This window comes from Chiroxiphia lanceolata, chromosome 12 (genome assembly GCF_009829145.1).
Source record: "Chiroxiphia lanceolata isolate bChiLan1 chromosome 12, bChiLan1.pri, whole genome shotgun sequence".
Lineage (NCBI taxonomy): Eukaryota > Metazoa > Chordata > Aves > Passeriformes > Pipridae > Chiroxiphia > Chiroxiphia lanceolata.
In genome coordinates this window covers 158,630-180,506 of record NC_045648.1, presented here as the reverse complement: position 1 = coordinate 180,506, position 21,877 = coordinate 158,630, and the positions used below count along the sequence as shown (strand labels likewise).

General features: G+C 48.4%; 1 protein-coding gene across 11 annotated transcripts in view; it reads left to right on the top strand.

Moving 5' to 3' along the window:
• The window catches only part of PPIP5K1 (diphosphoinositol pentakisphosphate kinase 1), a 47,353-nt gene extending 25,476 nt beyond the window's left edge, over nucleotides 1-21,877 (top strand). For 5 of the 11 annotated variants that reach the window (XM_032699870.1, XM_032699869.1, XM_032699871.1 and 2 more), the window contains 8 exons: nucleotides 686-776; nucleotides 6,328-6,450; nucleotides 8,705-8,809; nucleotides 10,190-10,252; nucleotides 12,747-12,926; nucleotides 18,860-18,997; nucleotides 19,396-19,509; nucleotides 20,110-21,877. In XM_032699870.1, coding sequence (XP_032555761.1) covers nucleotides 686-776; nucleotides 6,328-6,450; nucleotides 8,705-8,809; nucleotides 10,190-10,252; nucleotides 12,747-12,926; nucleotides 18,860-18,997; nucleotides 19,396-19,509; nucleotides 20,110-20,792 — 1,497 coding nt within the window. In that variant the 3' untranslated portion in view covers nucleotides 20,793-21,877. The remainder of the gene's footprint in view (nucleotides 1-685; nucleotides 777-6,327; nucleotides 6,451-8,704; nucleotides 8,810-10,189; nucleotides 10,253-12,746; nucleotides 12,927-18,859; nucleotides 18,998-19,395; nucleotides 19,510-20,109) is intronic. The other 6 variants (XM_032699878.1, XM_032699875.1, XM_032699872.1 and 3 more) reach the window with 5 other exon arrangements.

The following is a 21,877-nucleotide window of genomic DNA, read 5'->3' as shown; positions in this document are numbered from 1 at the left end:
GGTCCCTCTCACTGGTGGGTTCATCCAGAGTGTTGAAACTGTCAGAGTTTAGAACTGTCCCATTCACTGATCTGCTGGAGTAACAAAATTGATTTTACCATTCTAACCTCTCCCCTTCCTGGCGGTTCCATGTCACAAGGCCAGTGTCACAGTCAGCATGTGACTGTCATCTTCAGAGTGCTCTGGAATTGTCCCTCCTTTTGGAGGGATTTCACAGGCGTTTTTGCCATCAGTTTTCTGAACCAGTGAAAGCAGAGTTAAGGTTTGAGATATTTGTTAGCTCGCTTCCAGTGCTGAGTGTTGTCACCTTTGTGTGCAGTGCTCAGAGGCTTTTTGTAACAGGCTATGTTTAACATGCTAAGTTGAACAGGATATGATTTCCTGCTGCTAAAGTGGAAGTCTATGTTCCAGTGATTCCAGCAAGAGTCTTGGGAGACGAGGAACTCACTACATGAGTCCCCTTGTACTTTTCAAATCTCCACTGTTTCACAAGCCAACACAAACTTGAAATTAAAATTGAGCATTCACTGTCACAATCTCAGCATATAAGTACCTTTGTGCTTCTTGAAAATGGTGGGTTTATGGAAGAGACATACCTTTCTTTACCTTCAATTGATGTATAAAGGCTTTTGAGAGCAGTGGGTAACTTGGAGCACAACACTGATTACACTATCTGTCTTTACAGGTGCTATCTGAATCTTCTTCCAAATCAGGAGGTTATCGCCTCTTCAGCACATATTCCAGGCAGTCTTCTGAGATGAAGCAAAGTGGCTTAGGTACTGTACCTCACCTGTAACCAGCCTGCTCACCTGTACCTTTGTATTTCCGTGGGCATCAGTCTGTCTCTCCACATACACGTCTGGCTTGAGCTCCTTGTATGTCTCTGTGTGTTTTATGTCTTCTCTCAGTGCTACTGTTGAGACCATTGTAGAGACTGTCTTAGTGTATTTCTTTTTGTGTACGATCTTCTTCACCTGGTAGCAACAGAAGATGCACTTTTCATCCTTTGTAGTATGAGAGGAACAGGGCAAACTGCCTACCTGCAGGCTGGCCTTCTTCTTCTCTGATGCTCTCATTTGTTACACCATTTCTGAACTTAGTAGGAAGAAATGATTTTAGGTTAGAACTAACATGCTTTCTGTTCTGCAAAACAGCAGTTTATGTGCAAAACTGCTCTTCATGTGAGACTGTTCTACTTCTACCTTTGCTTCATAAAGATCCATTGTATGGAACAGATGTGTCACATGCAAGGTGTTTGGCAGCCCTCTAATTGAGCTGGAGTCCTGGGTCACCCGTTCTTCGCGTGGTAACCAGTGGAAGAGAATATTTTGGGGCACTTGGTATTCTCTGCCCGTCCTTGACAGTTCCATTCCCTGTCATCCTAACCTAAACTATTTCTGAATAGTTGAAACTCTTCCTGAAAGATTTTTGTTAAGCAAGGTCTATTTGGAGACTCAAAAGCTGTCTTTGCTGCATGAGGTTCCGAAATGGCCGTGCAACCTGAGTCTTGCAGATAGGAGGTGATAGTGGCCAAGTTATGCCCACTTTCTTTACCTCTAAAACCATCTTAGCATTGTGGCATGGCTGCAGACTTGCAGCAGTTCTGATTCATCAGTTCTTTACTCTGTTATATGGACAACCTGCAGCCAAGAAACTTCTGAAAGGCTGATCATTTCTTTGTCACTTTTGAACAAGCTGCTTCTTTGGAAAGCTAATTCTTAACAAGGAAAGAGAATTTTCTTCTGAGTGGTTAGGAAGTATGCCTGGAGTCTGGCAGGTATGCTCCCAGCAAGCTGGAAAAATCTAAATAGGAATTACTGATGCATATTATTTTCATAAAGGGACAATAGCTTTGGTCATGGTGGGTTTTGAATGTGTTCACTTATTTCTGCCTTTCCCAGCCCCACTGTGGGATTCAGTGAGCTGTGACAGACTGCCTTGCTTAGACTTGAAGAAACCTCGGGTATTCTGTGAGTCCGTGTGGATCAATATGGGAATTTCTGAGATAGTGCACAGTCAAGGAGGTGCATCTGCTTGGAGAACAACCAAGTGCATCAAACTGTTTTTACTGTTTGGATGTGTGAGCACCAGAAGGCCTGTACTCTGGAAAGCAGGTATTACAGCCCTTGGACTACAGCCTTTTCCAGGTTTCAGAGGAATGTCTGTTTTGACAATGGAGAAGACCACTGCTCTTCTGCGCCTTTGTACAGTACTACTTTTTCTTGACAACAAAATTTGAAATGTGAATCCAGCAGATTTAATTTCAGATTCTTGCCTGACGTGCCTTGCTGGGAAGTCTGTGCTGGTCAGTCTTCTGACTGTGAAGCCCTGCAGAGAGAAAACCTTAAGCAGGAATTGATAGACCTGATCTGTGACACAGACCTCCAGCTGGATACTCAGCCCAGCCATCATTCTCCTCTGTAGAACCTTGTAGCTGCAGGCACAGAAGGATTGAGCAAGAGAGACCTGTGTTGCCACACCAGCTTGCACGACCCTTGGAGATTAGGATGTCTGTGTTTCTGTGAGTTTCTCTTAACCTGAGGCCTGTTACGAAGAACGATGCCTCTTTACCTGCACAAGTCAAGCTCTTCACGGAATCTTCCTGATTCCTTTCCTGCTTGTTTTTTTAGAAATCTAATTTCTTCTCCCTTTAGGATTTGAAATGTGTTCTCTCTGTGAGAGATAATACAGAACTCACTGGAGCTTGAACTTTTGCTTTAATACTTGTCTCAGCAGCTGTGCTGTGAGGGGCCTCATTCAGGCACTACCTGCTGTTTCTGAGTTTTCTGAAGTTGAATGTACCTCCTGTTGAATGTTGCCTGACCTTGTCAGTGCCTGGCTGTCCTTATCTCTGGAAAATGGAGTGTCTGTCCAGGTATAACCTCGTACGTGTGGGCATGCAGGAACGGGGAGAAGGACGGAGCTCCTGCAATAGCCCTGCTGCCATACCTGCCAGAATGGTGCCTCTACTGTCATTTAAAAAATGCCCTTGAAATCTCTCTTTGGAAAAGGGGTGGCTGCAGCTTGTTTTGTCTGTGCTTTGGAGTGTGCCACTTTCTCTGGGCAGCATCAAGTGCATTGTTGTGGATTGTTTGCCATAGTGTGTATGCTTCTAGCTTGAGAAGCTCAGGGAAGTTTCAGTGCCTTTCTTTGCTTGCAAGAAGGCTTCAAAATGAGGTAAAATCACTCCAGACTGTTTGAGCACTACCAGTGGCATGAAGCCTTATGCTGAGACTCCCAGAGGGAAATTGAGGATGTCTGTTTTTAAACATCTGAAACATCAAATGAAGATGTGAAAATTAAATGCACAGAAAAGATCCAGCACATACAGTAATTTCTAGCAAGTGCAGGCACATTTAAATCCAAATGACCTTTATGTTCTTTAGGATGTGTGTGTGTGTGTGTGTGTGGTCTCCTGGAGTTCACTGTAGATAATTGCTGTTGTCCATACAGTCATCTTTGTAAATTTTCTTCTGGCTTAATGGCACTAGCAAAATGCCTCTGTCTGCAACAGGGAAGCAGAAACACTGAGGTATCCTCAGCTTAATGATTAGTGGGACAAGGTTTCTCAAGATAGAAAGTCCTAAAAATCCAATGTTCCATTTTTATCTTCCAGTAAATGAGTCATTTGAGTGGGTTTTGTTGCTGTTGTTTGTTTTTAAGCCGTGGAAGAGCAATTAAGAGTACCATCCTGGCTTCTGCATGACAAAATTTCGTTTGCATTCTGACAGATTCCAGTTCATGCTGAGTCAGCACTCAGCATCAATTTAAGACATAAGGAGGAAATTTTCTAAGGCTTGTGTATCCATGACCCTGCAGGCACGAGTTCTTTGTCTGTGCTAGTCTGTGCTGTGGAAAGCCACCAGCAGTGTCACCCTGCGGGAGCAGCTGCAGTTCAGTGCTGTGAGAATGCTTTCGGTCACCCCAGGAGCAGATGGTCAGCTCAGGCTGAGCTTAGGTGTGAACAGCTCACTGCTCAGGACCTCTGCGTTTTCTCTAAAGAACTCTGGCTAAAGGATCTCTGCAGAGACAGAGCTGGGGCCCCAAAAAGCAGTGAGTGGATGTGAGTCAACAGCATGTCCTCATATGAGAAATAAATAACCTGGTTTTATTACAAGCAAACGAACTGAGTAGAAAGGCAAAAGGGGGGGAGGGGCTTTTATTAACCAAAGAGGGGTTCTTTTTTTTCTTTTTAATTAAAATAGGTATGGCGCAGAGTTTTAAGGTGAATGGTTCTGTCCGAACCCGACACCAGGGAACTTTTGTGGCTGGGAATAGGGAAAAATACAAACAGTAAAGATGTAACTAAACAAAGATCTTTTCTGCCATGCAGCAGCCTATTGTATACAGGGGGACCCCCCGGGACCAGGTCCAGGGGGGTACATCACAATCAATCAAAAAGAAGGGTGATACCCCCTCTCTGGTCGGAGAAATTACCTTTTTAGGTAAAAAGCGCCATTTAATGAATATGTAGGCGAAAGAACTACAAAAGGCGCAGTTTTCAAACCAGTCATGTGCTTCCAGACCCTAGTGGCTTTGGGATGCCCAGCACGCTGAAATAAAACCTTCCATTACGCTTTTTTTGTCTCACAGGTTTTTACCATCTTTCTAAATTTGAAGGAGGAATTTTTCCCACACTCACACCAGGGAAGGCTGATGGCACGCTTGGCTGCATCAGCTGGAGTACAGCCATCAGGCTGAGGGGTTTGGCTCTTTCCTGCCGGTCACCTCTTGTGAGAGGCTGTGCCTGAAGCTCTGCTGTCCTGCCCTGGGCTCCCTGGGCTGTGGAGGGGGTGGGTGTCAGAGTTGTGAGTCCACTTAGGGGCAGTGGAGGTGGATGGGCCTGGAGCACACGACATTGGCGGAGAAGCTGGGAGCAGGGCTTGTTCAGATCAGAACCTGTGGGGAGTGGAGACCTTAATGCTGTTCCACCACCTAAATGGGAGGTTGCAGAGGGGACAGACACAGACTATCCCCAAAGCCCCTGCTGGTCGGTTGAGAACCAACAGATGCAAGTTACAGCAGGAGGAATTCCAGTTAGCTAGGAGGAACCAATTTTTCACCCACCGTGAATGTGCCAGATATTGGAGCAGGGGCTGAAAGAGGTTGTGAAATCTCCTTTCTTGGGGATATTGACAACTTGACTGGACAAACACTAGCAAGATGATCCGAGTTAGTCCTGCTGGAGCACTGGGAAAGAAGCTTCAGGCTCCTTCCAACCAAAATATGATGCAGTATTTTAGAATCAAGAGCTGCTTCCAATGTAGGCAGGATCTCTTTCATAGTAGTAATAGTTGCACTGTTCCAATAAATACTAATAAGCAGTGTGGCAGGTTTTTTTACCTTGGCAGACAAGGTGGAACCAGATCAACCTGCTTGTTTCTGGAAGCTTTTTGTATGTAGGAGTAATGTTGGTTTTAGCAGCTGGTAGTCTCAGTAGAGAAAGCAACAGCAAGACAGTTTAGCAAAGAATTTACAGCCAATCAGTGGCTGTATCTGACCCATAATAGGGTTTTGTCTCACTCACAATAGTTTTCCTCAGTCAGTCTAAAGAATCCTTTTTCGAATGCCTGGTGTTCCTCAACATCCCACAAAGGCAAGTCAGTCTGCAGAGTGCTGTGCTTCGGCAAAGCCAAAGCCACGGGAATTAGGTTGCTCTCCGTTTTGCAGGCCATGTTCCTTGACACAGGGTAGGTAAAATTCCATGGTATGTGCACATCTGGTGCTTTGCGAGGCTTTTTCACGGACCAGGTGGACCTATGCTGGAGCAGTGAGACATGACTGAGCGGCTGTGCAGTATCAGCTTGTGAAAGCAAGCTCTCTATTCACAGTGTTTTCCTTGCTTTTTCGCACGGAATTAATCCACACTGGCTGATCCACAGATCAAACAGTCCTTTCCTCTCCTTGGTGTCTTACAGTAAAAGGAGCTTTCCAAAGAGAAAGGGCAGAAGAGCAGAGCAATAAAGCCCTATGACAGGAACATCAGCAGTTTGGCATCCTGACTGCTCTGACATCAGTGTGCAGCTTTGCTGACTGGAGGGAGTAAAGGTGTTTCTCCTAGGTCAGGGCAAGAAAGCCACACAGAATAAAACTCCTGGATGGAGTTAGGAACTTTCCTGGTGCTGAGCTTTGGGCTACCTGCTGTACATTTGGCACTATGGAATTTAGAACTTTGGAGAACTTTGCTGCCCTGTGCTTCCCGGCATCATGTTTCTCCTGAGATTGCTTGTAAAGTGACCAGTTCATTCTTCATCCTTGGACTAACCCTGCTTTTCTGTAGTTGCATGCAGTGGATATGTTATACTAACACCTTCCCTGCCTTTCCAGGATCACAGTGCACCGGGCTGTTTAGCACCAATGTGCTGGGAGGCTCCTCCAGTGCCCCCAACCTCCAGGACTACGCACGCAGCCATGGCAAAAAGTTTGCCAGCAGCCTGACATACAAAGACGGTATGTGTGTTCCCTGGCAGCAGGGTGGTGCTTTGTGGACATTGGTATCTCAGGGTGCTCCTGCGGCACAGACTTGGACTGCTGAAAACAGTGACAGCTGAATGTGTATATTCACTGCATCTACAGTAATGAATTTACCATGTCCCAAGAAATTGTGATGCTTGCTAGGACAGACAGGGGCTGACATTGTGAGAGAAGTTTTAGGCTGATGTGTGTTATTGCTGAGGTCTGACTTTGGTCTGACATTTTAATAATACTCACTGTTGTGAGTGGGGATTTATTGGTCCAGTAGGTTTGACCTGGTATGGAAATCCAGCAGATCACATCAGCTTGCTTACCTTGGTGATCTTGCTGATGCTAAGTGAAGCTCTTTGCCCTACAGAAGATGGAACTGTCCCAAAGGCAGAATGATATGCTTGGGCATGGATGAGATGGACTAGCCTCACTAGAGTGAGGCTGGGCATGCAGCGGAGTGTGAGGTAGCTGTCAGGAAGCAAGGGCAGTATAGCTGAAAGGCTTGAGGTAAGTGGGCTGCTTGTATGAAATACTGCAGAAGGACTGGAAAGTCTGGTTTCTGTGCAGTTGTGCTGAAACTGCTAGAAAGGTCAGCAAGACGATCTGGTGAAGGCACTTGGGCCATGGGTCTGAGCCCATGGGTGCAGGTGCTGCAGCTATGCCCTGTCCTGCCCAGCACTGGTGCCATGCGCAGAGAGCAGCAGAAGTTTTTACCTGCAAGGAAACTGGGACACAGGGAGAAACTGAGCTGTCCTGGAGCAGTTGGAGGGTGTAATGCACAAATGCAGGTGTCCATTGTGGTCCCGATAGGAAAGGCACTCAGACTCTTATTACTGATTCACATACCATTTGTTGGGACACTGAGTTGAGGAGCTCCGTGGACAGGGTCTGCACAGCATGCTGTGACCAGGTTGGAAATCCACCTAATGTTGTACCACTGATCTGAAATGGAAGTAAAATCATCTGTCTTGGATATCTCATCTTTTTCCTCTTGCTGTTTTAATCAATACAGAATGTGAGTGCCTTTCTAGTTAGGATCATAATAGACACTAACATTGGTGGATTACAAGGTGGGGAGGTGAGTAGGGCAGTAATTTGGAGAAAACAGGAGGTTGGTTCATTTTAATTTTTGTCCAGTTTTGAGGCAAGGAAAATGGCCTAGCAAATCAGAGTGGAAAGATGTCCAATTCTCAGCCCTATTGGAACCCCATGAGTGCCATTATGTACACTGGCTTCCTGTGCTGCTTTTCTTGTGTAAGAAAAAACTGAGCTGGTTCTCACCTCCTCAGGGCACTCCCTGGCATACAGTGGGCTGTGAGTGACAGTGACAGGGAGGGTGACATGGGAGCAATCTCAGCATCACTGTAGCAGTCTGAGCTGCCCCAGGCATCAAGTGCTGGCTACTCACAGGTCACAGAATAAGACCGGGGTGTGAGTCATAGGGGAGCTGCTGGAAAGGCCAACAAGGGACCTGGCTGCTGTACTTTCCTAACTCTGCAAGGAGTGGGAGACCAAGGCAGCACTGATTCTCAGAGAAAAGCATCAGAGACTGCTCTTTGCCCAGCTGGGCGCAGAACAGACCTGCTCAGTCCTAGTGCTGGGCTGCCTGTGTCTGTAGGCTGTGTAGCAGAATGTTCCTGCAGCTGGCTACGGGCATTCATGGGCAAGTGTAGTCCTCCTGCATTAGCCTAAATTCAGTGACAAGGTCACTGTGTGCTCAGATGTAGCTGTAGCCTCAAGTACCTAAAAGACAGACTTAGTTAACTACCATGTGACTAACACAGCCCAGAATTACTGACTTGATGTTACACCTCTGTTTTCATGTTCCTTGGCATGCCCTGGCACCCTGTGCTGCAATAAGGGGAAGGAGTTGGGAGCTTGGAAAAGCAAGTAGGAGGCAGGAGAGCATTTAGCTGCTGGGTAAGGTAGTCTGGAATGTGAAATGAGCCCTTGATTAGCATGTTCCTGCTTAAATGAGCACTAATGAAATGCTGAACAATGGAATTTAAACCAAACATCACTAGAGCTGGATGCAGTCAGTGACACAGCAGCTACAGCAGATGCTTGGAGGACATTTGTTTCAGCACCTTTTCCACACTCATTGGGCTGATAATGTTGAAAAGCCTTCAGATTCTGCAGCACATCTTTGCATGAACTCTGATAGTTTTTCATGGCTGTGATGCTTCAAGGTGCAGTGTGGCTAATAGCACTTCACCAATGTGAACTTGCCTTGTTCCAGGGAAGTTTCAAGGGCCCTTATTTCTGAAGTCTCTTTTACTTGGAGCTGGAAGAGGGCTAAGGAGCACTTCAGCAGAAAGTTGTCCCAATCTCAAGATGAGGGAAGGTGCGTGGATGGTTGTGATTTGAAGTTGGCTTGCTTGAAGACAGGGACCCAGTAAGCTGGGCCGGTGCCATTTCATTTGATGTGCCCTGAAGGCAAGGGGAGGTGTTGGGGTGGGATGGACATGGTCAGCAGCTGACTGCAGCTCCAGGGCTTGGACACCTCTAAGGATTGCATGTGTAGGGAAGATTGTTATGCTGTTTGTTGAGTTTAAAGAAAGAGAAACAGGTTTTAGGGCTGTTATGCTGGTGGATGAAATTGCAGCAGGTGTTAGAGTTGGTATAGATACATTATTTGGCCAAGCCAGTGGATGTAGCTAGAGGAGCACAGTGGGGTTGTGGAGCATGAATTGGTACACTGGTGAGGGGGATAGGCATACAGACCTTATGGACTAAGAGAATGGATGCATGAAACATGAGGGAGAAATAAAAGGATTTTCTAATATTTCCTAAAAGTTCATAAATAGCAGCAAAAGATATGATTGGCTGGGGTCTCACATTGAATCCCAGATACAGATGGTCTGATCCAGGCCATTCTTTTCCATGATAGCTAAGGAATTTCCAGAGTGGGAAAGAAATTAAGTTTCTAGCCCTTTTTTTTTTTTTATGGAGCCTAATCCATGTCCTTTAAAGCCCATTGTTTGCACCCCATTAGATGCACAGTATCTGTCCTTGCACTGTCTTTCTGATGTGTGATTTGTATGGGAGAGCTTGGCCTGCCCTGGGACATGGCCAGGAGAAGCCTGAGGACTACTCTGACAGGTGTATCCCAAAGCCTCTCCTGTACTGAAATGCTTTGAGCAAAGAACTGTAGAGGCATGTCTTCATGGATCTTCTGTTTCTTCCCTAGTCAGGTGATTTACCTTTAAATTCATTAATAGCTCTGTGTAACTTGCATTAAGAGGATGTTTTGAGCTGTTCCTGTGCCAGAACTCTTCAGTCCCTCTGCAGAATGGTGTTTGTTTTCCTTGGGCAGAGGTAAATCCTGAGAACGATCCTTCTGTGGTGCTGCTGCTTGCTTGGTCGTGTGCTCTGGTGGCTGCAAGTATGGCCTGGCTGCATCCTGCACTGGACTGAGCCTGGTGTGATGGGAAGGTGTGAGGTGCTGTCTGTCACTGAGAGTGTGGCTGTGTATTGTCAGGGGAGACCCTGGGCAACTGGGGAGATGCATCCCCCCCGCATGGGGAGATGCAGAGTGCGACGAGGCTGAGCAGTTCAGTCAGACCCGCAGGTGGAGTGTCTTAGGTGCTACCGCAGCGCCAGCGGGAGCAGCTGTTGTGGAGGTCAGGAAGGTGAACCTGAAAGGGTAGTTGCAAGCATATGAGGGTAGGGGGATCTTTCAAAGCAGGCTGTTAACTGAGATGATCTGTTTTTATTTCCTCAGAGCTCTTGTCTATGCCAGCCGTAAAACGATTTTCTGTGTCGTTTGCAAAGCATCCGACTAATGGTACGTTTGCTTCCTTGACTTGACATTCCTTCACACTTCTAACCCCACGCTCATGTTCAGTTCTCTCTGCACATGTTCTCCTCTCAGCCTTCTTGTGGTTTTTTTGTCTGTGTATCTGGTGTCCAAACATGCTTCACCTTCCCCCATTGTCTCATTGTGACTACTGTGTTCACTCATCCCGTTACTGCTCAGTGGTGCCTCTGCTCTCCCCTGAGGTGTTTGTGTCCTAGGTGAAAAAGCAGAAACTGCGGCTCTGTGAATGGACTGCTAAAGCAGCTTTTAACTCCACTGCTGACATTAAGGCCTTCTGTCATTCTCCCTTTTAGGGGGGTGGGGGCTGGGGGGAGACTATCGCTGGATTGGGGTGTGATGTCCACTTCATATGCCAGAGCTTCAGCAGCTTTGGTCCTCCATTTCCACACTGCAGATTTACAGGATGAAAACAAGGATAGCCTTAGCCCAGCTGTATGTCCCCTGGAAGAGCCCACTGTAGGGTGGGAGAGAAGGAGGTGCCAGCAGCATTCCCTCTGTGCATGGTGTTCCATGTCGGGAGTACTGGTAGCCTCATGGCCTCCTGTTTGCAAACCTGTCTGTTAGGCTGGTTGTGTGGTTCCTCCAAGCACAGTGATGTTGATACAGGTAGGCTCACCTTTCCTGCAGACCTCATCCTAGGAATGGTTTCTCTCCAGAGCTTTTGTCTGCTGTTGGTGGACAGTGCTGGCTCGGGCCTTCCTGAGGTGGGAGGGGATCAGCATCGTGCTGTCGCTTTCTTCACCCCATCCTGCCCATGGCTCTGGAAAGGCTTGGTGGAGGACATCTGCCAGTGCTTCTGCTGACTCACTATCTCTGCTCCATGTTGCTACTAACCTGACACTCAAAAGTGGGAGTCTGTGAGGTTACAGACCGCTAGCTCTGTGCAGCAGGTGCCTTGAACTAGTGTTTGCTCTCCAAATCTTGCACAGATACTTTTATAAAGGTTTCAAAGCGTGGCTCCTCCCCTCATGCCTCCTGCTGTTGAGACAAGTTGGAACCAAAGCAGATCACTGAAGGATACCAAGTGAAGTATTTTTGCCCTACGTGATCAAGGCAGCTTCTGCAATCTTGTTGCGAATATGAAGACATCCTGTTTAGTGTGATCTGGAAGATGAATGAAATTCAGAAGACTGTTTTGGGAAGGATGAAAGGGGAAAGGGCAGCTCACTGTGGTTCTGCCGTTTCAGATAACTGGAGGGAATCTGTTCTCTGTGTCTGCTTGGTTTTGCTTTTCCCAGAGTGGTCAAAAAGCTGCTCTGTTTGTCTGTATGTCTGGACACCATCTGAGCTCACGTAGTGTATGTCAGCAGGGTGTGTTGTTTTATCTTGCCTGCAAAGCTTGCACCCAGCTCCAGACTTTCCTAAGCCATGCTGCAAAACAGTTGCCCATGCTCCAAATACAATAGTGTGAAACTGGGCATCAGGTTTCTCTCAAAAACCCAATGAATATTTCTAATTGAAAAGTGCTCCTTAATCAAGAAAACAAAGAGGGGGTCCAGCAAGAACGACCTTGAAGTCAGGGATATTTGGTCTAGGCTTGGCACTGCTTTGAGCAGGAAGGATGTTTAACCCCATGAACCACTTACCTGAGGATGCAAAAATTGCTCCCAGCTCTGAGTCTGGATTTTGTTTCTGGAGAGCTGCCTCTGTGTGGTGAAATGGGACGGGTGAACCACAGCAGTGGCCAAGCACAGCGTCAGGCCGGATGGTTTATGCTCTGGTCACATGAGTCTTGGGCATATGATGCGAGTCCTGAGGCTGTGCATGTGGAGGAGAAGACATGCCTGCATGATGGTGTCTGGTCTGCCATGCAAGGATATCACAGAAGCTTGCACAGGGCTGTTCTCAGAGTCTAGAGGGAAGGTCAGTGCTTCTGTGGACCCCTCTGTTCTTTCACACTCTCAGCACTGTGCTCTCAGCCAGACCTTGCTGTCCCTCGTGTCCCTTGCACAGCCTCTGCTCATTTGATGCTGGACCATTTGCTCTCTGTCCCACGTGCTGAGATGCCTGGCGGCACTTGAATGCAGGACTCGAATGCTCTGTTGGCAGTTTGGATTTCTCATCTCAGCTGCTGGAGGGCGAGTGTGGGCCTGAGCCTGATCTTCTTATCTAGCCAAACCTGAAGTATATTGGACTTGGAATGTGTCCTAAAATTTATTCACTTGCCAGACTTTCACTTCCAAAGATGAAGCCTCGCTGTTCAGGTGCTGCCCTGCGCTGCAGCCAGGTGAAGGCTGGGCCGGGAGGGAGGCTGGCCTGCCCTGCTGTCACTGGGGGGACACAGCTGTAAGGGCATTCCTGACCTGCTCACTGCGGGAGGGATTGGGCTTACTGTGTGGTGTGGGTCCTTCTCACCCAGCAGCCCTGGTGCTGACAGATCCATCCCCACATCTCCACAGCTTCTCTGTCCCCAGCTGCACCTGCCCCTCTCCTCTCACTCTCTATGGCCCCTTTCCTCCAGATGTGTTGGAGCACCAGCACGTTGCCCAGTTGCTGCGCCGTTTTTCCTCTGACTGTGCCACGAGCCGGACCATCTCCCTGGATGCCACCCTAGCCCATCACCTGCAGCAGTGCTCCTACCACCTGCGCCTCTTCAGGAGCTGGCTGATCTCAGGGCAGGATGACTTGGAGTGTCTTTACGGTACTGCACGCTGCAGCTGCCTCCGTCCCATGCTCTTGTAGCTGAGCAGGGACCACTGTCTGCTTGAGAATGCAGAGTATGCTTTGCTTCTAAAAAGGAAAGTGTTTCCCTCACTGCATCCCAAGGTCTCTAGGCTGCTGCTGCAGCAAGCTGTGTGTGCTGTTGTACCAGCAGTGTTGGAGCCTTAGGCAGGAACCTTTCCATATGGAGCCAGTGCTGTTTCACACAGAGCCCATGCTCCTGTGTAGCTGTAACCGCTCTTTCCATCTTTGGCAATTGTTGCCTCCTTCCTTTAGCCAGGGTAAGCCATTAAGATCCCTTCAGGGTAGGTGCTAAGCTCCTACCAGCGGGATGCCTGGCTGGCAGGATGCTCCATGCAGGTCTTGGTGGGATGCCACGGGGTGCCCCCTTAGTAACGGAGGAACTAAAGTGAGTAGTGAGAGTATGGGAAGAAGAGGTTAAGTAGATGCTGCATCTGGCCACATGCTGAGTGAACTTGCTGTGGAAATTCTGGGGCAGTGAGTGCTTGTGGATGTGTTGTTTCTAGAGAAACTGAGACAGGGTAGAGCTGAGCTTCTGTGGCTGCACTGCATGGCATTTGTCCTGCCTCTTAGGGCCTCTCAGTGTGTCATGTCTCTGATGGGAAGAGATAGATGACTTGAGCGTTAAATCCAGATGTTATAAATCAAAGCTTGCTGCTGTTTCTCCAGTGTTTTTCGACCTCTGGCACGGATTGGAAGTCTGGTGCATGGAGGCCTTGGTGCTTCTTCCACCACACAGGTGGAAGGATTGCTGCTCCCAGAGTGGGGCAGCGAGCTGGGATTGACTGCTGAGGTTCAGCTGCACCATAGAAGCTGCTCAGAGCATGCGGCTTGCTGAGCTGTGTGGTGTGATGCATGGACCCCCTTTTCCATTCAGACCCACAGGTGGAAGAGGCACAGACAGTTCAGCCTTCTGTGTAGTGAAGCAGCCGGACTTTACAGAGCTGGGAAGATTAGAATTTTTCTTACACAGACTGTTTTAACTTGAGAGAGCCCTTTCTGTCAAGCAGGCAATTTTGAGACAGCAGTTGCTTTTCATGTGTAATTAGGACAATCCTTGGTCTCCTGGCAAAGAGGAGCAGTAATTGCTTCAGGAGAAGAGATGCTGGATCACAGCAGACTGCCCCAGAGCCAGGGCTGAGCTTCCCCTGCTGCAGGTCTTGGCCGTATACTGTGAGCTCAGGTGGGGAGAGGAAATGAGCTCAGTGCTTTGGGCAGCAACACCCCGAATGCTGCAGCAGGGTGCTGGGAGGTGCAGCCTGGCCTAATGCAGCCAGTCACAGGAGTTACATACTCCTGACATACCCAGCACAGCAGCCCTCCTGGGTGGAAATCAAATCTCTGCCATCAGGGAGTTCATTCTTGCGGTTTTCTCAGTGTTTTGTCAAGCCCACAGTTCATTGGAGTGTTTGGAATTCCTGCTGAGGCCCTTCTCTGAGCAGACATTTCCTCCTTGTGAAAACTGCATTCTCCTGTCCTCTCTTTCTTGGCTTTCCACTGTGCTTCCATCCATGCAAAGAAAACATGAATTAGATAGAATCAATGAGTCAAAAGTATGCAGTTGGCATCTGTAGTTGGAAAGATCAGCCGTGGAGCCCTGAAGTAATGTCTGGGAACCTGTGTAGTCATAACTAGGAAAAAGAATAGTGTGAAGTAAGTTCCTATTGGTAAGGAATTATCCTGGTACTGAAACCAAAGGTCAGCTATGGAGAAACAGAGTGGCCCTGGGATGATGAGCAGGTGATGTCCAGTGTAAATAAATTTAAATGACAAGGAGAAACAGCCCCAAACTCCTCTATAAAATAGGGGGCTCTGATCTGACCATCACCACTTGGAACAATGTGAAAAAGGTAGAAATTTGCAATCTGGGAAGGATGTTTGTAATAGTGGTCATAGTGGCCTGAGGGGAGTGATGGGGATCCACAGATTCATGGAGTTCCAGGAGCAAGGAGGTTTCTAATGAAGTGAGTTGAGGCACTTTGGCCAGAAGTGTTTTGTTACACAGTCCTTACCATGGTATCTGGGGGCATTGGGAGCTTAACAGAGTTCAGGGGGAGGCTGGAGAATATGGAAGAGACACATCATGTCCAGAGCAGTTCTGAGCTATGGGTCACTGGTGTTTGGGACACTGCTTGGGGAAGAGTCATGTGTGCTGTCTAGACTTGTACCCCTTCATTCGAGCCACTTCTGGCATTGTGGACAGAGGGATGCTGAGCTAGGATAGACCTTCAGGCCGACTGATGGCTTAAATTTATGCTGGCTAGCAAAAATCCTTGTTCATGTACATACCATGTGTGCATATATAAACATATACTGACGTACATGTGGCATGTTGGAGTTTTCCCAGCAAAATAGAGCTGGACTGACCATGTGTGTCAGAGAGGAGCCTGAGTGCTTTCATCTGTGCTGAGACTGGACAAGTTCTTCTTCATTGCACAAGAGCTGGCATGCAGAGCTTTGGAGTACAGACCTTTTGGGGATGTGCCACGTGCCTTTGGTCTGCCTTGTTCCTTCCAAGGTCTCCAGCAGAAAGGGAAAGGCAGCCTCTCACTCCAGTGTAGAGTTCTCAACTGGAGACCTGAGTAGTTACTACTCAGCTACTTCTGCTATCAAACTGTAATAATGTCTAATAATGACTTTTGGAGACCATCTGCTGAGAGGTAGCTGTTCGCAAGAATTTTATGTGTTCCTACTGCCTGCTGGAGTCTCCTAGAAATCTGAGATTCTCTGATTTAGCTGGACGATATGAGACAAGTGCAGGTCTCTGTTTGCTTTATGTGGTGTAGTGTGCTAGATGATCTCTGTCAAAGGGTCCTTGTACCCAAATCACCTTCTTAATACTCTTATGAAGTGTGTGTCAGTATGAGGCAGCTCTAAAGGTCTTATTCTAAGGGGAGGGTCACTCCTTCCTTGAACATCTGGAATTCTTCCTAACCCAGGGTTACACCAAGTAAACTCTCTGCCTGTGCAGTAGAGTGTGCACATGCTGAGGACATGAAGCACAGGGGAGAAGAGCACAGACTGGAACATGGTTAACTCAGCTGTAAAGTGTGTGGGTCTTCAGCTTTGGCATCAGAGTGCCTGGGAGAGTCAAAACAGGCCTTGTGACTCACTGCCTGGGTCGTACCTCTGCTCTCACCTTCAGAGCAGCTCTTCAGTCAGTACTGTTTCCACTGCAGCTGCATCAGGATGCTGCTGCACTATGATTCAGAGGGGAGATTCCCCCATAGCTGCTCCTCCACATCAAACACACTCTTCTTGGACAGCCAAAATAACACGTATTTGGCAGACTTTGCTGCCTTGTGTATCTCGAGGCTTTTCCTGTAACCAAATCTTGCTTTCTTTAACAGATGGTTTCTTCCTATTACTGAACAAAGCTTTGGGAGACGTAACTATGGTGTACTGTACTCCTTGCCCGGAGAAGATGACTGTTGACTTTGGGGTTCATTTTTAGCTACTCAGCTCTGCAGACCCCTGGCACATGCCTCTGCCTGTGGGGCAAGCCCAGCTGTGGAGGACACAAATTGCCCTCTGTGTCCCTAACACGGCTGGTGTACTCAAACCTGAATGAAATGACAAATGAAACTTCTTCTTCTGTGGGCTGTTGTTGGACGTTGGTACAAAATGGGTGGAATTCTGTCCAGTTTCTCGTGCCATTGTCCGCATTGCAGACACCTGCCCTGCAGGCCCCAGGAAAAGAGTTTGGGGGAGCATCTGCAGTAGCCACGCAGACAGCACAGGGTGACTGTCAGTCTGGGACAGTTCCTGTGGCTTGCTCTCACATTTTATTTTTGTTGCCCATTCCCAAAGGTGTTGATTCTTTGCTATGTGTGTGTGGTGCAGCAGTGGTCGGAGGCTTCACTGGGGACACATAAAGATTGCAGTCTGTAGCGGTGGCTGCTGCCTTTGCTGTGCTGTGGTGGCATGAAGCCACTGGTGGCCTCTCCCCAGCAGCTCAGCAGGTCCAAGGAGGTAAGCGGGGAAGTGGGCTGCTGTACACTAAGGAGAGGGGCTCTTTGAACTCAGTAGTCGTCCTGAGTCGTCGTTTCCCATCTTGAAAAGGGAAACTTTGCCTGTTTTCTCTGCTTGCTCGAGAGCAGTTCAGTGCCACAGCACTGAGCAGAGCTGTGCAAGAGGCACCTGGCACTTTGGGGGTACAGGTGTATCATTTCACATCAGCTGTGTGTCAGTGTCTAATGTTTCCTCTAACGCTGGACCTTTGATTTCCTCATCTTATTAAAGGGGTGCCCAAGCACTCAGAGCCCCATGGGTGTCTGCAGTGTATCTTGTAACAACGTTGCTTTGCCCTATGTTATATTCAGACTTCTTCCCTTTTTCTTTTGAGACCCCAACACCTGAGCCAACTTGGCTCCTCTCAAACCAGATTCTGTTGTGAAATGAGAGTAGCCTCATACAGGACTCCTCCACGACCATCTCCCATGACCGTTTAAGTTTTGCCCTCACCCTTTTTCTTTAGCTCTGTCTCCCAGGAGGCCTATGAGAAAATAATGAACATACATTCTTCCTTACTCAGCACTTCCACTCTCAAGACTTCTCATCAACAAACAGAAGTATGTGGTCTTTTTCCTGTGTCTTACATTTCCTCATCCTAGCCAAGGATTTGTTATCCTGCCTGTCTTGAATTATGTTGTTAGGCATAGGTAACCTTGTGGACTCTGGAGGGGTTTTTATCTCCAGCAGTTGCTATGTCAGTGAACATCTCCACTGGCTCATGCTCCTTGCCTCTTGCAGGACTGGGTTAGGTGAGGGGATTGGAACAGCCTGTCCTGGAGGTAACTGGAACTGACTGCACTTTGCAAACAGGTGCTCCAGGGCTTCTCCTGAGGGGCAGCCAAGCTGCAGGGGTCAGTTCTAGCCTGTCAGTGTGCTGGACAGCAATTGTGACACAGATTGCATCAAAAACTCTTTTACTTTTTGCATTTAAAAATATTTTACCTTCTCTGTAGAAACAAATGCAATTCCTTCCCAGGGTCTTTTTGAGCTTGGAGGGAACTGTGGAGTCACAGAATGGGAAGCCCAAGCTTGAGGAGTTGAGAGGCCTTTAAACTCTAGAGGCGCAGAGCAGGAGGAGGCTTCATTCCATACACGTGTTGGTATATGTTTTTTCCTTGCTCCTCTGACAGTTCAGGTTGGTTTGGTTCCACAAGGCATTTCCAGGAAGGTGGGATGAAGAGGAAGATACTTTGCTTGGGCAAAGATACTTGGCTTGAGCAGCAAAGGATTTATTGTGAATGGTTGTGTTGTAGCTTAGCTCTGAGCAAGTGTTTGTTACACGCCGAGGTGCCTATTTCTGCTCATTCTGGGTTTGCTGGCAGCAAAGTCTGGTTAAGGGGACAAATAATTCATTACCCATCCCCTCCTTGGGACACAGCCTGTCAGGGGTGCACGGGGGGCTGCTGTGAGAGGGAGGTGCCGCAGCGAACACTTCCTGCAGTGGGGAGGGGGGGCTGCGCCAGGCAGGGGGTCACCAGCAGTGGGACCCCTTTAATGGAAATTTTGTCGGCATCACTCGGTTTCTGTTTGGCTTCTGTAAGTGTGGGCACTGTGCCTAGCTCTCTGTGGGCACTGTGCCAAGCTCTCCATCATGACCATGTGTTACAGCAGAAGGGTCATAGGCGCTGCAGCAAACGCGGCAGCCGCCAGACACGTTTCCTCCTCTCCCCTCCGTGTGTGCCCAGGCGCTTGCTTTCAGGTCTGTTATTGCATGGGATTGCCTCATGGTGATTTTCTTGGCCTAGAAGAGGTGACCTGAGGCCTGAGTGTGCCTGTTGTTTGATACCCAGAGTACCCAGCTCCTTCAGCCATGAGTGCTCCTGCATGGATTTACCTTGCTGTTTGCACTACTCATTTTCCGATTGGATCTCTTTCTAGGTTTTGAAGGCTGTTCCATGGTTCCCACCATTTATCCCCTGGAGACCCTGCACAACTCCCTCTCTTTGCGACAGGTCAACGAGTTCCTGACGGCTGTGTGCAGGAGTTGCAGCGAATCGCATGTCCAGTCCACTGCAGGTACTGGTCAGGTGGGCTTGTCTCTGGAGAGGCAAGGAGCACTCCTGGTCTTTTATATTCTGGGGACAGATCAACCTGATAGGACTGGAGATAAGCGCAGTCTCTGGAACCTGTTCCAGAGTGCTCTAGCCCAGGAGTGAGCCATGGGACCCTGCTCAGAGCCATCCTAGGCCACTTGGGAGAAAAGTAATCAGTCAGGTCTGTCTGTAGCTGGTGACTGCAGTGATGTGGATACAAACTCCAGCTTGGGAAATATTCCCAGGAGCTGACGGGCAGGCATGGCTCTGATTTGGGTAGTCTTGAGCTCTTCCCAGAGTACCTGATCATGGATGCTGGGCTATGAGCCGTTCCTTTATGTCTGTCTGAATATTACTGATTGTGTATTCTTTTTCTTAAAGCTTTATTTGATTCAATGATTGGTAGCCAGATACCAGGAGACCCCTTTATGTCCCAGCGAATCCTGTCATCATCCTCTTTGCCGTTGCGCCAGCGTTCAGATAAACCCCCTTGGTGTGAGTGTGCTACCTTCTTGATTGGGTGAATGTGGTGGGGAGGGAGGGAAGTTTGTGAAGGTTAGGGAACTGATCTGGCTGAAAACAGTTGTTTAATCCTCCTCCATTATTGGATTAGATATAATCTAGATCTGTTCTCTAGTTTTGCTCACTGTGCAATATAAGGCAAGGATAACCATTAGTAGAGAATCAGTGTTTCTTTCTCCAGCGTTGACTCTTGCTCAGCATTCAGGAATTATGTGTCAGGAACCAGGAGGAGCAAGGTGAAGCTGAGACTGGTCCATAATAGTGGTCCATAATAGGGAGAGAATGAAAGAAAATGGTTTTGTTTCCAAAGCCATCACACTTCAGATTTTGCTCTGTGACAACAGAATCCACTCTTGGTTGTATGCCACTGGATTACAGGATGGAACTGTCCTGTGTGTGATTGAGTTTTCATCAGCTAAGCTGCCAGAAACACCCCAAGACCAGTTGCAAGCCCCTGCCAGATTGCCTGGCATGTAGACAGCCACCACGTGTTGGTTGTAGAACTGCGGGACTGTGACAGTTCGGGTGGGGAAATACCAGCTACATGTTTAAGATTTTTCTTCCTCTTTGCAGACAGCAGTGGCCCCTCCAGTACTGTCTCCAGTGCAGGCCCATCCTCTCCAACTTCTGTGGACAACTGTGCTCATTTCAACTTCACTGAGAAACTTTCCATCAGCCCCCCAAAAAGTGAGGAACAGCTGAGTAGACAGTCCCCTGAGCAGGAAGAGAGTCAGCCTCCAGGCAGAGGGCTTGACTTGGAGGGGGGGAGGTTTGGGCTGTCAGCGGCAGAGCCAAGAGTTTCAGAGACCCTGACCTGGAATAAAGGCCCAGAGCCAGGCAAGCTGTGCAAGAAGGAGTTGGCAGAGGAGGACACTAACCCAGAGGAGAAGAACATGGGGGAGCTGGATGAAGAATCATCTGGGGAAATGTTAGATCCAAGTAACATGGGAAACCCAAAGTGTGGTGCAGGGTCTGACCTGAGGCTGGCTGGGGAGCGAGTGAAGCCAGGTGAGGGGTGTGTTGGAGGAATGACTGGCCTGGATCAGTCTGGGCTGTCCAAAGAGATCCTGGTGCCCTGTGAAGAGGAGCTGCTGGGAGAGGTGTTGGATCCAGAGCATATGGGCAAGGAGCTGCTGGGGGACAGTGCTCTGTCAGACCAGCTTCTCTCTGGTCACCTGTGCCAGGTGCAGGCACTGCCTCCTGAGAAAAGCATGGAGGAACTGCGGCTGCTGTGTCAGGAGGACCAGCAGAATTAGTGGCTCGCTAGACAGCACACTGCAAGCACTCCTAACCTGGAGGTAACCCAGTTTCCTGCACAGCACCTCATGCAGCTGGCGGTCCATAGCACAGAAGAAACCATGTCCCAAGGCCACAGGACTCTGGAGTGTGGAAGGATCTGCTTTGCTCCTCCACAAGCCAGCTCTTTGCCATTCAGCAAGAATGTTTGCCTCGTTAAATGATCAGCAAATGCAGTCTTGGTATTGGCATGGCACCTCTGTGGAGCGGGGACATGGCACTGCACTGATGTCCCAAGGTCTGTGTGCTCGCTGGGACAGCAGCATTAGAGGACTGGTACAGCCAAGGCTTTTGGGGTGGTAAGTCCGAGGGACCAGATACTCCCTTGAGACTTTTTGGCCCATAGCCTTCAGAAAAAGGTATTCTGGGCCCAAATTAATTGGATCTGTCACAACCACCACCTCCTCTCTGTTTCTTCTTTCCTCCTCTCTCAATTCCCACTGCTGGCCACCAAAACCAGGTCCAGAGGGTCAAAGGCAGGAAGACTAGGAGAAGCAAAAAGCGTTCTGAATGGAGGAAGGAGGGTAGTGAGGGCATCGAGTTCAAGACTGCCACTCCCAAGCAAACATCTCTTTGGCGTGGCCTTGGATGTTTTCCCACTGGGCTGGGGCAGGCAGGAGCGTGGGGATCCAGCCTGAGAGAGGTATGCAAGGAGGACGCACACGGGTTTTTTTTCTCGTCCCCAAGGGTCAGGCAGGGTACGGCTCTGAAGTCTTGGTGACAGAAATTAAAAGAAACTGCTCTTTGAACAATTCAGGACTACTAGAAACCAATAAGGAGAAATCTTTATTATATATAAAATGAGAAGTATTTAATACATATTTATGTAAATGCCTTGTGAGCACAAGCCTGAAGGCAAGATTGATACGGGTGTCCCTGCCGCATCCCGAGTGCCGGCCAGGGCTGTGCTTCCCACTCCTCCTATATTTATGGACAAGTCTGCGTGTCTGTCTGTAGCTAGAATATGTGTTTTTGTGAAGCTGTGCCCAAAGATCTCTATGCTGTGTTGTGATGACATGTTCACAGTAAATCTATGCTGTGGGTC